Source organism: Halichoeres trimaculatus, unplaced genomic scaffold (genome assembly GCF_033239565.1).
Source record: "Halichoeres trimaculatus isolate MK-OKI-2021-1 unplaced genomic scaffold, fHalTri1.1 fHalTri1_scaffold_14, whole genome shotgun sequence".
Lineage (NCBI taxonomy): Eukaryota > Metazoa > Chordata > Actinopteri > Labriformes > Labridae > Halichoeres > Halichoeres trimaculatus.
In genome coordinates this window covers 34,063,830-34,081,143 of record NW_027437192.1, presented here as the reverse complement: position 1 = coordinate 34,081,143, position 17,314 = coordinate 34,063,830, and the positions used below count along the sequence as shown (strand labels likewise).

The 17,314-nt window shown below is 40.0% G+C and overlaps 1 protein-coding gene across 1 annotated transcript; it reads left to right on the top strand.

Annotated features, from left to right (window-relative positions):
• The first annotated feature begins 590 nt into the window (after positions 1 to 590).
• On the top strand, positions 591 to 10,182 carry LOC141802661 (sclerostin domain-containing protein 1-like). The gene is made up of 3 exons (XM_074686233.1): positions 591 to 720; positions 7,649 to 7,828; positions 9,758 to 10,182. Exons 1-3 carry the CDS (start codon positions 591 to 593, stop codon positions 10,180 to 10,182), a joined length of 735 nt encoding a protein of 244 aa, XP_074542334.1.
• The last annotated feature ends 7,132 nt before the right edge of the window (positions 10,183 to 17,314 follow it).

The window sequence follows — 17,314 nt, the reverse complement described above, 5'->3', positions numbered from 1 at the left end:
CTTAGGAGGATTAGCTGTGTATAGATCACACCTCAGCTCTGTCACTGTTTCTGTCGAACCTGTCAGTGCAGGGGTGTGACTAGACCTGATACTGTACTGAGGCACACCTGGGGCACAAAGAATTGATGAGATTGTGCAAAGTGCGCAAGAAAAAAAAACATGGATAGGTCTTTAAACTATTCAATCATATCAGGCTATGTTGTTGTCTAGATCTTTGAGTAACCACCTGAAATGTACTGAGGTGGTGCATTTGGCCCACTTGTGCACTTTACTCGAGACTTCTAAACCATTACTGATAAAAGCAAAAAGGAAGAGCAATGAATCTTTTTGAAATATATATTGCAGTAAACATCTGCAAATTGAACATTTACAAAAGTGATAAAATAAAATAAAATGAAGCACCCCTACATCTCTGGGTTCTTTTATTTCCATAGTCGAGGAATAAATGAACAACTGTTGTGTGTCTCTTCAGGGAATCATTTTTTGGGAAGTAAACTGTAACGTCTTGTTTTCATTTTTGCAAAGTGGTCAATCACTTGGCTGTGGCTTAACTTGGAAAGTTCCTCACTCTCCACTGACACGATGGCAAGATGGTGAAGCCTATCCTGCCCCATTGTGCTTCTCAGCCAAATGTGGAGCTGTCTCAGCACACTGAGCGTCTGTTCCCAAGTGCAGCTGGACACTGGGATGGTCAGAGAGATCTGAATGACCTGTGTCAAGGTTGGGAACATGACTTGATCCAGCAAGCTGAAAACACAATGCATGTCAGTGATTGGAAGGCTCTCCCGCTTTCTGGCCAGATAGTTTTTGGCCACTAACACCTCTTCAGGTTTTAGATCAACATTGTAATGATCTGCCAGACCTCTGAGGTCCTCCTCACAGAGGAAGTTGTCAGATCCTGAATTACAGGCCTGAACACCTTTTCAAACTTGGCTGTTGAGAGATGAAAAACGCTGACTTATCTCAGCAATCATCCTGTCAAGGCAAGGTAGATACAAGTTTGCTTTCAATTTCTCTGCATCACCTGGGTCACTCACTGGCCCACAACTAGAGTCCACTACATAGTCCTCCATGCGTTTCTTCTTCTGCCTTTGTCTGGTAACAGCACATGACTCTGGGATCTAGCTGGCTGCACAGTAGGTCTTTGCTCTGTCACAAAGCTCAGCAGCCTTCTCATCTGTGCACACACAGCACATTTGTACTCCTCAGCTTTGGCCAGGTCTACTGTTTAGTCAATATTTGTGTGTGTTCTACTGTTTGTAGATATTTGTGTAGGTTTTCAGTCACAGACAAAAAAGTCTTGAACATCATCAACAGGTACACTGTGGAGAACCTAGAAAGTTTGACATGGCGCCTCACTGCCATAGGGTTGTTGATGCTGGATAGGCACTGAAGCACTGCAGGGAGATTGTCTAACGTGGCATTCACAGAACGCAACTGGCACGACCAGCGCGTATTAGAGAGTTGCACAAGTTCAGATGGCTGTAAGCCTAGCTGCTTTTGAATCTCCTTGAATTTATGAGGGTTAACAACAGAGACAGAGAAGTATGTGTACACACTCTGTAACAGGTTAAGTAAATCCTCGGCCTCAGGTATGGCTTGGCAGGTGAAACACAGGACTAGATGAAGTTGATGTGCTTAGTAGTGCAAATAAATGGCCATGGGATGATTCTCTCTGAACTTCGCCTAGACCCCTCCAACTGTCCCACTCATGACTGATGCACCATCGTAAGCCTGCGCGGCCACCTTCACATGATCTATGCCATTTAATCTTAGCTGTTCTTCAATTGCAGCAGCTATAGACTCTGCATCAAATCCTTTCAGTTCTGTCATAGCGAGCAAATGCTCCTTTACACTCCCTTTAGCTGCATAACGGACACACACAGCTAGCTGCTCAGTGTTGCCATCTCCAGCCTCATCTGCCATGACTGAAAACATTCCTGTGTCTTTTATTTCACAAACAATAGTTGCGCCTATCTCTTGAGCACAGCACTGAATGACTTCATTTTGGGATGAAGGTGATTGATTTGTACAGTGTGATGGAGCTGAATATAATAGAATAGAATAGAATAAAAAATACTTTATTCATCCCCGAGGGGAAATTCAGGAGTCAAAGCAGCAATCATGAAAACAAAAGTAAGAAAGTGCATAGAAAGTGCAAAAAGGTCCACAAGAAAATAGCTGACGGCATCCCGTCCACCACTCTCCAGCCCAGCCAGTCTCCACCTCCACAGGGTCCAGGACTGAGCCTCCCCAGCAGTCTGTTCAGTCTCTGTCTGCTGGATCCTGTCTGCCCACAGCAGGCGAAGCTCCTCCAATGTGGCGCCGGAGTCCGATGTCAGCTCCGTCAGCCACGTCCGTGAACAGCACGATGCTGTTGGGCTAGCACGGCTAGCTTGTCCATTCCATCAGAAACAGATCCCACGTTCCCAACAACGATAGATGGAAGGACAGGTCCACGTCGTCACCTCCTCCTCCTCCTCACCTTGAGGGAAATCATCAAGCCCTACACTAGTTAGCATTGACATGCTACAGGCTGCTAACAGCTAATTTCACATGTAAACAATGCAGCCATGGTTACATGTAGGATCTCCAGACAAACACAGGAGAAAAGTAGTAAAAATATCACTGAAGCCACAAAAAGTTTGGTGTTCATGACCAACAATGAACCATACAAAGTAATGATCAACCCCAAATACAAGGACGACGAAAAAGAGACAAAAAAAATTACAAGAAACGGACAAAGACGAGAGAGCTACTGCAACAGGCAGCTAATTGGGCAACGTAGAGGACTGCAGAAAAGGATCGAACTCTTTCGGGTGATTAATACACTCAATAAAGTTTCCTTGGTTGTTGCTGGAGATGCCCCCATCATGGCCACAAAATGAGATGTTTTGTTTACCCAAAAACTTGTAACAGCCACCACCCGGCTGAGGTACTCACGTCTCTCTTTGATTTCTTTCTCATTTGCTGAGTCTACCTGTTCAACAACAGTACCATGAGTTGCACTGGATTTATAGCCATGCCAGGAGAGCTCGCTTGCCTTATGGGCAGGTGATTACTCATGCTCTCTACAAAGATCCAGAGCTTTTTTTTCCAATTCTGAAGGCCAGTGTTTAAAAAGCTGCCATGCTTCAAATGTTTGCCAAAAATCCTACAAGAAACACAAAAGGCTGCATCTTTAGATTTGGAGTACTCCAACCATATAAAGCTTTCAAACAACTTAGCGTTAAAGGATCGCTTCTTTACACCAAAGTTTGACTGGGGGTATTGTGACATGTTTACTAGGTTTGGGCTAGAATCCTTTCCCCCTAGATCACTTATAAATCCCTCAACATTGTAGACACTGCTTTTCGGCCTTGCCCCCAGTCTGATGTTTTCTGCCACTGTGGCAACTGCTATCTCAGCCTCATCTCTGGGGTCTGGTCTCTCCTGGCTGTCTGTTTCTTGCTGCCCTTCCTCCTCTCTCTCTTTTTCCCCCGATTCAGCCAGCTCAATTTCTCCTACGCTCTGCTTCTCCTGCCTGGTGCAACATACAAAACATTGAATATGATTAACTGTTACCTCAGAAAACCTTTACAACTAACATTTATCAAATCTGCAAGTGGGGTAGTTTACACTAGCTAACTACGTTGTCAACCAGGTCTCACCTCTCAGTGTCCTCTCTCTGTGTCATCTCTCTCTGAGGCCCATCAAGTTCCATCTCTCTGACTCTGCACTCTGCTCCACTTAGTCTGAAGCCACGTGAAAATACTACTCTTTATTGCTGTACAAATATGTACACAGCTCAAAGTCTCCTATCTGCATATTTTTTTTGGTCTTCAGTTTTCACACGGGATTAAACTAAAAGCGAAAGCTACTCTGTTTACAAAGTTATCCCACCCTTCCTTGTGACAAAAAAGTCACCTGACCAAAAAGCATTCTGTAAGAAACTGACAGGTTTTCTGTTAAAATTGTTTCTTGTCTTTTCCTCATATGGGAGGTTTTGTATTTCTGCCATCGATATGCAAAATCAAATGACTCAGAGACAAAAAAAAAAAAAAAAAACATGTCTGGGACATCATTCACTGAGAGTCAACTCACCTCCGCTCTTGCTCATCAGCTTTCATCTTTCCCTCACCTCTTCCAGCACTCTGTTGTTCCACTTTGCCTGGACAAACACTGAAATATATATAAAAAAAATTGGAGCAACAAAAGCCGATATTTTTAGCCGTGTTTCTGGTGACAAGTACAGAAATTGTAATATTTTTTTCTGGCAACAAAACCAGATGCTTTAGCTGTATCCATTTTTCTGGTGAAAAAACAAGATTATTTTAGTCAAATACAAACCGAACAAGACAAGCTTACTGTGCTTATTTTCTGTGAAATAAACTTGAATGGTTTCCAAATTTGGCTAACGACTTGATCTTAGGAAAATATGTTTTTCCTCCTGAAGATAGACCATTTGAGAACCACTGCACCATCCATAGGCTATATCAGTCAACTAACACAAGCGTACTCAAAATCATCATTGATGCAGAGGTCCTGAGCAGAACCAGCAGACCATAACAAACATTATATTTCATGCTGATGAAACTCACTGGAAATTCTCCCGACAGCTCGTACTGCAAATTAATATGGTTGTCTTGATACAAGGAATAACGTTAGCTAACTTAGCATTAACTTAAGACAGACTTATGTTGCCTAGCTAGCTAGGACTTCACTTACTTCTCTCATTCCTTGCTGCTTTGTCCCTACTGCGGGCGAATAACTTTCTGATATCCATCTAGGAGTTACAGTTAGACTCAAATCAAAATCAAAATAGTATATTTAAGTTGTCGGCTAACAATACCAACCTCACGCAGTGATTGTCCCCCCCCACACACACACACACACACACACACGCTCCCTTTCTCTCTCACTTCCTTTCTCTCACTCTCTGTCGCTCTCTCGGCTTTGAGAATTATCAGCTGAAGTCGCTACACGTGAATAAATTACCATATTAATTAGCCATGTGCGCATTGTTTGTGTGGAGTGAATACAGTAGCAATGAATTACCATACTAAGTAGTATGTGCGCTGTGCTATGTAGACTTAAAACTCTGAGGTGATTTTTTTATTATTGGTGAAATTTTTACTGGAGCACTGCAGATAAATACTGGGGCACGTGCCCTAGTGAAATCTGTCTAGCGACGCGGCTATGTCAGTGTATTAATTTCAATTCTTTAACAGTGTGTAAACAACCAGCGCCATGCGTCTAGATTTCAGGCGTTTTAAAATCAAAAATTACTTAACTTGATAATAAAAAAAACAGTTTAATTCAGTCTGAAATGACCTCACAGCAGACGCAAGCACTCACACTAAGAAACAGTCAATCCTGCTGAGAATAATGCATTGATAACTGTTTGAAGAACAAACCACGCTATTTTTTTTTTTTTTATTATTATTTATGGTCAAATCTTTCAATAAACTACAGTCCTACTCAAAAAATAGTACATTTTTGCTTACTTGTATTATTTTAACCCTTAATGAACACATTTTCTACATGGTGTTACTATATTTATTTAGGAAAATACACATTCAAATAATTTATCTTTCATATAAGAAATGTTGGGGGTCTTTTTTTTTTTTTTTTTTTTTTTTTTTGTAGATTATGCTTAAGCATACATAAGATTAATCATAAAATTGATTCTACTGCATTATTTGTTGATCAATTATTTTTTGTTTGTTTGTTCATTTACTGCATAGTCAGAATCATAATTTATCACCACTTAGGACATAGGGACACAAATTTCCTCTACTAAAAACCTGCTATACAGATTGTTATTTTTGCCTCTTTTTTTCCCCTCAGATCTTCCAGTCAACTTCAATCCAAATAAAAAACACCAAATAATTAATAATTTACAGAAAATGTAAAATAACTCTTTTACTGTATTTTGAAAGTTCTTTTTTTCCATCAAGAAATGCAAGTGTGTTGTGTATAGATGTACCATGGGGAAATTATCCTATCTCATGGTCAACAGTGATAAAAATAAAAACTGTGCTCTTTTTCCTCCAAAATGATAACCAGAAGTCAGAGGATGCAGGATTATACTGTTTAATGACTGCTTTGAAAGACTGTGGTTGTATCAGGAAGGACTAGACGGGAGATTTCTGTCCTCTAATGTCTTTAAAAGGTAGTAAACTAAGAATCTGACACAGAAAAGGAAAAAGGAGAGAAAAATTACAATGCATCAAATTAAGATTTATTATTACTCTTATGTTTAAGCAAAATATGAAGATAATGTGGGGTTTTTCTGTTTGTTTTGATTTGTTTTCATTAAAAAGTGAGATCATGTAATGAAATAGGCATTTAGATTGTTAAAACAAAAAAAAAGATAAAATATTGGATTTATATTTAATTAAAATTGAAGTTGATTGAAAGATCCAAGGGTAAAAAGTCGCAAAAATCTAATCCTTTTTTTTTATTATTCCAGTTTTTGGTAGAGGACCTTTTTTTCCCTCTGATATCTTCAAAGGGTTGTAAATTTGCCCCCAGTGTATCATTGACCTTAGAAAAAAAATGAAATTTCAGTTTTGGTATGTTTTATGAAATAAACTTTCTCCCTAAATATCATTACATATGACGTGCAAAAACCGAAATTACAGCAATTATCTGGTAAAAAAAAAAATTACCTGAAAGCTTGGAAACAGATTTCTTAACAGCTTTTGAATCTTTTAAGGCTGCATTAAAAATGAAAAAAAAAAAAAAAAAATTTTAAACATTTGTATTTTTAACACATTTAATGTTATCCAGTAATGAGATCAGTTGAGTGTTGAATGTTAAATAAGTTCGCTTATTATTTTTAAATAAATTATAAGTAAGCAGAGACATGCAGGTCACAATCAAGTGTATGGATAAAGCCCCGTTTCAACCACCAGGAGGAGCCAAACACTTATCAGTCACTTCCCAATGTTCTACAATTCTACTATTTAATTTACCGGACACCTTTGTCCAAAGCGACACTACAAGCAAGAATTTAGACAGAAGGTAAACCCTTAGTGCGACAAATGGCTACAAGTATTTGGCTGCAGGAGCTGCCATAAAGTGTAAGAGGAAGGGTTTTTTTTCCAATGTAAAATAATGTAGCCACAGCTAACCACAATTAAACCACTGCAAAAGAATTGTTCAAACTTCAACAACATTTAATAAGCATTGCTAAAGATTTACTAAGAGCTTATTCTACCCCTGAGGACAAAGAGAAGGCTCAGATTAAGGTGTTCCCTGAACAGATAAGTCTCTCTTAAAGCAGGAAGGGACTCTGTGGATCATTTTGAGTTAGGTAAAGTATTACACAGAAAAACAGATTTTTGATGATTCAACTAAAAACCACAAGAGGTCTGATGAATTCATCAGATAGCCTAAAAACAAAATTCCCCCTCCTGTTATGTCTCTTGTTTGTGAAACAGTTTCTATACCCCCTTCCAATGAGTAGCTGTCCAGGTGTGCCTGGTGTGATCCCGCCCTGATTCATTCATAAAGACTGTGCAGTGGGAAGTATATAAAGCTGCAGCTGCTCCCGGTGACTCACTTCTTAGTGTCTCCAGCCCCTGACTGGGTGAGGTCCCCTGAGATCAGAGAAGTAAGAATCTCTGAGGTGAGCAGGTGACAATCATGCTCTGTTCTGCAGGTGAACCCTGCCTTGTTGTGCTCTTGCTGCTGCTGAGCACCTGCCGTTCAGCTGTTCACAACAATGCCACGGAGTCCATTGGCTCTGACCTGGTCCAGGAATCTCAGGATGATCCAGTTCAGAGGGAGTCAAACCAGGCCAGGAATGGAGGGAGACAGTCATCTGACACTGTGCGCGCAGGTGAGTCCAAACAGTGACTAACGGTTTCCAGCAGATAAGTGCTAAGATGTGTCCAGTGTGGGGGTAATGGGTGGATATGAAACAATAAATAATATTTGATAACTGACTATATTTATAAGATATAAATGAATTTCTAATGTGACCTACTCAAACTTTACATGACCTATTAATACAAATATGATTTTTAGCAACTTTTTAAGTGTTTTATATATATATATATATATATATATATATATATATATATATATATATATATATATATATATATATAAATATATATATATATATATATATATATATATATATATATATATATATATATATATATATATATATATATATATATATATAAACTCAGACATGTACATTGCTCAACAAATGTGTTAGACCACAGCCAGCAGACTGAAATTCTCTGAGAAGTCAGAAAATAACCAAAATAAACAGACAGCCACTTAAAGAAAAAAAAAATCTTTTGAAGAATGAAAGGAAAGGAAAGCGCTGCAATTCTGAATGAAAAGTATTTATGCAGAACAGAACATTCGAAGTTCATGTATGTCAACTGTAATTGGATTTTGGCATGAAATATATCTTGACTGAACAGCTTGCATTTGTAGAAATGTGAAAAAATGTTCAGTATACTGCTTATTAAGGTCAGCATTGGCAAACACTGTCCACTGGGTGGTGGTCTAATGCATTTGTTAAGCACTGTGTTTATAATAAACATGAATCATAATTGAAGATCCGGATTTAAAAAAAAAAAAAAAAAAAAAAAAAAAACATGGAAAAGCAGACTTTAGCTAAAATGGTCTGGGCAGAAAAAACAAACAGGAGCTTGGTGTGTTAAGTCCCTATATAGTCCAATCTGCAGTCTAACACAACAGCAGTCTGAGTCTATTGCAGTCTGACTCAATGACATTGTTCACCTCTGACAGTCTCACCTAACGGCACTCTGGCTGTGTTCCAAACCGCCTCCTGCAAACTACATCTGAACGCAGTATGTAGTAGGTCCTGCATACTGCCTCCTGCTTTTGCATGTACTTTGTTGTGTGACACTCCTGTTGGGTCTGTCTTTTAGTACATTACTCTGGTTTTCAGTTTCTGAAAGCCGGCTACAGGTTATAAATCTTTATTTTTTGGCCTTTATGCCTTTAATGTACAAAACAAACTTTGGGTAGATCTTGACATTTTAGTTAATTTATTAGTCACATCACAGCAGAATCATTGTATTTGATTTTTAATTGTACACCAAAATTTTTATCATTTATGAAAAACAAATCTGGAAGGAGGTGACTTTATTTTTACAGCTGATAGAAAAATCTCTTCCATATAATCCACGTATGGTTTAAAAAGTGAACCAGTGATTTATATGGTCTTTAATGAATTTGTAGAAGTTAACACCTATTTTACAACTGGAAGTGACAAGATTTAACTGTTTCTTTCCTGCTGCTTTATTTCTATCTCACATACTAGAAAGTTAGTGTTGTTGTATTGTAGTTTTGATGCAGACCCTTTCCATTAGATGGCGGTAATTGGCGTAAACCTGCCACCTGCATTGGCAAACAGCCTCAGCGCTTTGCATTGTGGCAAATCATATGCCAGGTAGACTGGTCAGTTGTATACAAAGACATTTTTCTGGATCAGTAGGAAATTTGGAGATTTTGGTGAACTGCAGAGCTTCAAAGTTTTTGCATACTGACTACTACAGAGTACATTTCAGCCAAAGTAGTAGGCACCACTAGTTGTAGTTTTGTTTTTGGGCTCTACTCTGCCTTTATCTAGAGGTGACAGGACAGAGAAGAGAGCAGGGAGGGTGAGAGCTAGGAGTGTGCAACCCAAACCACAAGACCATACCAGTGCCCCACTACATGCTGACATCTGAGGCAGGAAACAAAGACAAAAAAAATCACTGATCCTGTTTCTATGCCTCAGGTCTGGACCAGAGCCAGGTGGGCTGCAGAGAGCTCCGGTCTACAAAGTACATCTCAGACGGCCAGTGCACCAGTAACAACCCCATCAAGGAACTGGTCTGTGCAGGGGAGTGTCTGCCAGCCCACCTACTGCCGAACTGGATCGGAGGTGGATCTTTCAATACCAGGTACTGGAGCCCCCATGACCCTCAGGAGTGGCGCTGTGTCATCGACAGGACCAGGACTCAGCGGATAAGACTTCAGTGCCAGGACGGGACTTCCAGAACCTACAAGATCAATGTGGTGACATCCTGCAAGTGCAAGAGGTACTCCAGAGACCAGAACAACTCAGGACACAAGGCAAAATCTGTCCACAATCAGAAGAAGAGTCAGAGGAAGGCTGCACCCCTTGAGGACCTGACTCAGACACAGCCCGGAAACCTGTAGTTCCCAAGTCCTTCATTCTGTATTGAAGTGTAGTTAATGGTTGGAAAGCTGTGGTAAACTGTTACAGCTGTAGTTAGTTCTATCAGACCTTTGTACACTGTTGTAAACTGTTTAAAAGCTGTGGTAAACTGTTGTTAACTGTGGTGAACTGTAGAATACTGTGGTAAACTGTTGTAAACTGTGGTAAACTGCAGTAAACTGTGGTAAATGGTACTAAACTATGGTAAAGCTGTAGTAAAATGAGTAAAATGTGGAAAACAATTGTAAACTATGGTAAAGCTGTAGTCAAGTGTATTGAATCTGTAGTAAACTGTTTAAGAACTGTATTAAACCTTGGTTAACTGTAGTAAACTGTGGTTAAGCTAAAGTTAGTTGTATCAGGCTGTTGTAAACTGTTGTAAACTGTTCTAAAGCTGTGTTAAACTGTAGTTAACCACTGTAAACTGTAGTAAAGGTGACCAGAACAAGACAGAACACAAGGCAACATCTGTCCACAATCAGAGGATAATTCAGAGGAAGGCTGCACCCCCTGAAGACCTGACCCAGACAGTTTGGAAACTGAAACTCAACCTGCAGTCCAAAGGCCTTCATTTTGTATTAAAGTGTAGTTAACTGTGTTTTTTACTGAAATAAACTGTAGCCCTGGGGCTGAATGTTTCTAAATCAAAGAGCAGAGAAATGTTCACTTCTGTCTACTGTTTATTCCCCATAAAGTGGTGAATACTGAAGGATGCTTTCCATTAAATCCACTCAGTAGCCCTGTACGCTAGAGATAAGGTGTTTTAAAACTGTGTAGTAAACTGTAGTAAAGGTGCAACAAACTATAGTGAACACTATTAGGGCAGTGGTAAGCTGTGATAAAGCTTTTTAAACTGTAATAAACTGTGTTTAGCTGCAGTAAACAGTAACAGTTTACCACTGGACCAGTCTATATTACAGCATCACCAATTAGAGTTAAGCTGTAGGAAGGTAGATAACAGTAGATAACTTTAGCTAACAGTGTAGTAAACATTGGTAAATCTGTGATAGCACTTTAGTAAACCTGGGGTTAATTTTAGTTAATTGTAGTAAACTAATTAAGTTGTAGTTAACTGTAGTTAGGATGTAGTCAACCTACAACTGACCAAAGCTTTATGACAATCGGTCCATGTCCAGTAACCAGTTTCTGGAGTATTGCAGAGGAATTTTGGCCCATTCTAGCTTGATGTAAGATTCTAGTGGTTCAGTGGTCCTGGGTTTTCTCTTATTGTCGAATTTTTGGTTTTCTGACAGACCAAATGTTTTGAGTTGGTAAAAGGTCTGGGCTGCATGCTGACCAGATTGGAACCTGGACTCTTCTACTGCTGGGCTGTGCTGTTGTAACTGAAGAAGTATGAGGTTTGGCACTGAAATCCAGTAATAAATAAGAGATTCCCTGAAAGGATGTTGTCCGGGGGGGGGGTATCGGGTACCCTGGTGGCCCGGGGGGGTGCCCGTGTTTTCCTTGGGTTTGGGCAACTACTTGGGTATACAGCACTTGAACTGCTATCTCAAATATAGAACAGTAGACATTTATCTTCCTTTCTGTTTGTCTTGTCTTATCCTGGCTGTCATTATTCCCCCTTCTTTCACACTGTGGTGTGGCATGGCCCTCCCTTCAGCTCACATCAGGGGTTAAATAAAGTTTAGAATGATAGAGTGGCCTACAGGGAGGGTTGGTGATGGTCACTATAGCATTGAATCATATTCACATCTCTCTGACTGCTAGAAAAAAAATGCATTGGTCTTTTCAACGCTGTCATATGACACCGTGCTCAGCAGAAAAGATAATGCAGATAAGGGGAAAAGAAAAAAAAATTCACCCACCGTACAGTGTGTGCCGATAGTGAAATCAATGTTTTAAACCCAAGCTGTTTTCAACCAGGCTGTAAATTTGTTTTTAATGCTGTAAAAGTCAGTTTTTATGGCTGGGTGTGTACGTGACTTCTGGTCTTTCTGCAGCCAGACTCAAGCGGATTCTTGACAAACAGCGACTTTTAGCACATCCACATAGGCTTAATTTTTACTAACCAGATGTTGCCGCTTAGGTGCAACATATGATTCAAGAATTTTTCACAACTCTTCATGGAGTGCTTAGTTTGAGCAAGGTCAACACCGTGGACTACTACTTGGTGACAGTGGATATGCTCAGAGTTCCTATCTACTCACACCTTGGCTACATCCCACAACAACTGAGCTGCAAAGATACAACAGAGCTTATATTTGCACTAGAGGGATAGTTGAGCGTATGTTTGGGGTGTGAAAAAATCAATTCCAGTGTTAACGCAATACACTTCATTTTGAGCCAAAAAGATGCTGCAAGGTGATCATTGCTACAGTTGGGCTGCACAGCTATCTGAAGCAGCATAATTGTCCAGACCCTCCAATAGAAGGCCAGAATGATCCAGATGTGCCCATGCCATCACCAGAAGATAACCAAAAAAAGAGTTGCGCTCAGAGCTGCTTTCACATTGCAGCACTTCAGTTAGTAAATGGATACATTTCACCATGGAATGCATTGATTATGGCTTGTATGTGCCCAAATATTGTTAGTTGTATATGACAAAAATAAATAGTGTCCTGAAAACTTAAATGAGAAATTTAACCAAGGAGTTTTAAATGTGGGTTGTGGTGACTACAAGAAATACTTGTAAAGCGAGAAATAAAACTATTCTTACAACGCATTTCATTTCATTTGATAGCTCTCTCATGCACCTTTCTTTGAACAGCTCTTTCTTCTAATTTCATATCCAATTCGACCTGCAGAATTCTCATTTTTATCTCGTGCTCATCTTTCAGATACTTCATTTTCTGCTCATGAAATTCCAAAGCTAACTTTTCATGCATAGACATCCTCTTTGGTTTCTGCTGGGAGGTGGCAGCAGCATCTTTTCTCTGGGATCTCATACTAGATGTGGAGGGTGCACAGTCATCGTGCACTGGCTCTTCCACCAGGCTTGGAATTATTTCCTCTGGGAAGAGAACACTGTTAGATACATTTATTTACATGTTAAACAAAATAAAAATATAGACGGATAGTGAAATAATCTGCATATACAGAAAAAAGAAACTGGTTCACTTTCTATAGTACTGTTTGTGCACAGTTCTTCATGTCCACTGTCCAAAAGGTCATCATCTGGTATACCACCTAGAGGTTGCTGGTTCTCTATTATTCCAGTCGACATGTCAGCCAAATCCTCAGTCTTGTCTTTACATGGTGGGGGTCCACCCCCACTAGTCTAATTTTAGGTTCTTCCACAGTCTATGGCAGATATCATTTAATATGAACAAAGTCACAAAAGTGTATTGACGCACGCACACATGAACACGCACACACGCACACGCGTAAATATAGTCTTACCTGCAGGTGCTGTACTGCTCTTGTGGTTACATTATCATTTGCATTGAATTGATAGCAAATGGCATCCCAAGCACTCCTCTTCTTGTGTTCAGTGGCAGCAGTATGGCCATTATTTCAATGGCAGCATGATTTCCCACAATTTGTATTAGTAGTTTTTTTAAAAAAACTCAGTTAAGTTCTAAGAGCGCATTCTTCACTCATGTTTTGTGTCAAAATTCCCTTCAGAAAAGCTGCTCTCAATTCTATTCCAGGTTTTTAAAATCACCGTTAGGCTGATGGGCTGTGCTCTCACTTAGGCTAATGAGAATTGATAAAGGTGTTGTCACTAAAGCTTATTCCAGGACTTCATAGTCTGGGGACTAACTACTACAAATGTAAGCTGCACTCATGCAAGCTTCTTAAATGACCCAGCTTTACTAGTCTGACCTAGGCCTACTCCTGGCTTAATATGAGCCTTGTCTGGGAAACCAGGCCTTGGTGTTCTAGTGTTGATGAAGCCCTAAAAGCATGTAATCTGTCCATGCCAGAGGCACTTATGCTCCCCCATACTGTCACATGTGCAGGCATTTCACACACAGACACAGACACAGACACACAGACACAGACACAGACACACAGACACACACAGACACACACAGACACACACAGGCCCATATATATATATATATATATATATATATATATATATATATATATATATATATATATATATATATATATACACACACACACATGTGTGTGTGTCTGTGTGTGTTTGTGTGTGTGTGTGTGTGTGTGTGTGTGGACTGCAGGGTGGCGCAATGGTTAGCGCTGGTCACGGGTACGATTCCCAGCTGAGTCCTGATGGACCTTTCTGTGTGGAGTTTGTATGTTCAACAAAATTTCTAACAGACATTGGTATGAATTAAAATAATCCACACGTAAAGAAATTACAACGTTCAGGTCCATAAATAATGATTATATGGAATTAAGTACAATAACACAGGAAAAAAGTATTGAACACACTAACTGACTAACTAACTAATACTAAGTGGAGAAGCCTTTGTTTGCAGTGACAGCTTCCAGAAGCTTCTTGTATGTTTGAAATAAGGGCCCACACTGCTCAGGTGTGATTTGGCCCATTCCTCTGCACAGATTGTCTTTAAATCTGGAATATTCCTTGGTGCCCTCTGGTGAACCTTTTTCTTTAGTTCTTTCCACAAATGTTCAACTGGATTTAAGTCAGGTGATTGACTTACAGATTCTAACAGATTGATTTTCTTTTTCTGAAACCATTTGAGAGTCAACTCTGCCGTGTGCTTTGGATCATTGTCCTGCTGGGAGGTCCAGCCACATCTCATCTTCATCATTCTGGTGGATGGCAGCAGATTTATACCAAGAATTTCCCCATACATGGCTCCATTCATTGCTCCGTCAATTATATGAAGTTTGCCAACACTATGAGATAAGAAACAACCCTATGCCATGATGCTTCAAACTCCAAACTTCACTGTTGGTGTAGTGTTTTTTGTGTGATGTGCAGTGCTATTTCTCCTCCAAACATGGTATGTAGTGTGACAGCCCAAAAGTTCAATTTTGGTCTTATCTGACCAGACAACAGTCTCCCAGTATTCTACAGGCTTGTCAAGATACTGTTTAGCAAACTTTAAACCAGCTTCAACATGCCTTTTCTTGAGGAATGGAGTCTTGCAGGCTGAGCGTCCATGGAGGCCATGGCCGTGGGGTGCATTGCCTATTGTTTTCTCTGTAACACTTGCACCTGCTGCCTCCAACTCTTTCTGGAGCACTTTCAGGGTGGTCCTTGGCTCTTTGAGTACTCTTCTGACTATCTTTCTGACTCCCTGGTCAGAAATCTTGCCAGGAGCCCCTGTGCGTGGCCTGTTGATGGTAAGGTGGTGCTTCTTCCACTTGTGAATAATGGCCCCAACGGTGCTGACTGGAATATTCAGGTGCTTTGATAGAAGTCTGTAACCAGCTCCATTCTGATGCTGAGCAACAATCAGGTTGTAAATGTCTTCAGAGAGCTCTTTGCCTTTACCCATTACGAGATGTGTCCTATTTACTGTGAAAAAACAATCTTTTTTATAGGACCATTAATTTGCTGTAGCCCAGTTGATGTTGGTTTGCACTAATTGGAAGTTCAAGTAATAATTACTGACAGATTTCAGGTGGTATGGTGCATTTCCTTGCCAAAGTATACAGCCTTTCCATGGTATGTTCAATACTTTTTTCCTGTGTTACTGTACTTAATTCCACACAATCATTATTTATGGACTTGAATGTCATGATTTCTTTTCATGTGTGGATCATTTGAGTTAAAACCAATGTCTGGTAGAAATTTTGTTTGAATTACGTCTTTTGAAATAAATGTAATAAGAAAAAAGTTGACGTGTTCAAAACTTATTTACCCTACTGTAGATGTATACATTGCTCACAGCCACTAAAGGGGGCTGCTGTTGTGGCAGCTCTCTCTTCTTTGTCAGTTTCTTGTCTTTTTTTGTCTCTTTTTCGTCATCTTTGTATTTGGAGCTTGGCATTACTTTGGCTCACTTGGTAGTCATGGACACAAAACTTGTTTTGTCTTCAGTGATATTTTCACTATTTTTTCTCCTGTCTTTGTCTGGAGATCCTACTTGTAACCATTGCTGTATTTTTTGCATATGAGATCGGCTGTTAGCAGCCTGTAGCATGTCAGTGCTAACTGGTGTGAAGCCAGATGTTTCCCGCTAGGTGAGGAGAAGGAGGTGAGGATGACGTGCTGGTTCTCAGGTGTGAGCTAAGATGAGACGACATTGACCTGTCTTTCCATCCATCGTTATTGGTGAGAGCTATCTCCAATAAGATGTCCGAGCTAGCCGTGCTAACTCAGGGACAGGATCCAGGGGACAGAGACTGAACAGACTTCTGAAGAAGTTTAGTCCTGGACCCTGTGGAGGTGGAGGCTGGCTGAAGTGGACAATGATGGACAAGCTGTCTGCATCTATTTTCTAATGGAGCTTTTTGTACATGCTTTACACTTTCTGACTTTTGTTTTCTTGATTGCTACTGTGACTCCTCCTGAATTTCTCCTCATCTGACATTTTCTATTCTATTCTATTCTATTCTTTTCTATTCTATTCTATTCTATTCTATTCTATTCTATTCTACCAACTTGAATGATATAATTGGCACCAACACCAGAGATTTTGATGTTTAACTCAGGGTAATTTGTGTTTTTGAACCATGGGGTCTTTTTCTGTTTCTGTGACAAAACAGTTTCAGTGCTTTGTTCTGTTTATACATGAAGGGATTTTGTCGTGAGACTGGAGGGGGAAAAAAAGAGGTGGAGGACCCAAGTGCAGATATTTTTGAGGTAATTTAATTGAAGTGAAAGGCAAATGTTTCAGGTTTGATTTTCTGATCATACTTCTTATAATGTTAATACTATAGTGACCTAACTTGAAGCAGTTCATGTTTACAGTGATATGATGAGCTGCAGGAGAATGACTGTGGATTCAGTGGGTCATATCACCAGACCCCCACACCTCAGTCTGATTAAGCTCTGAAATTAGATTTTAACAGAGCCATAAGAGCAGTGTTTCTCAATTCTGGTCCTGCCCCCCCCCCCCCCTGCCCTGCATGTTTAAGATGTTACCTGACTCCAGCACACCTGATTCAAATGAATGGCTCGTTATCAGGCTCAAGCAGAGCTTGATGAGTAAGCTAGGTGTCAGCAGTAAGTCAGGTGTCAGCAGTGAGACAGGTGTCAGCAGT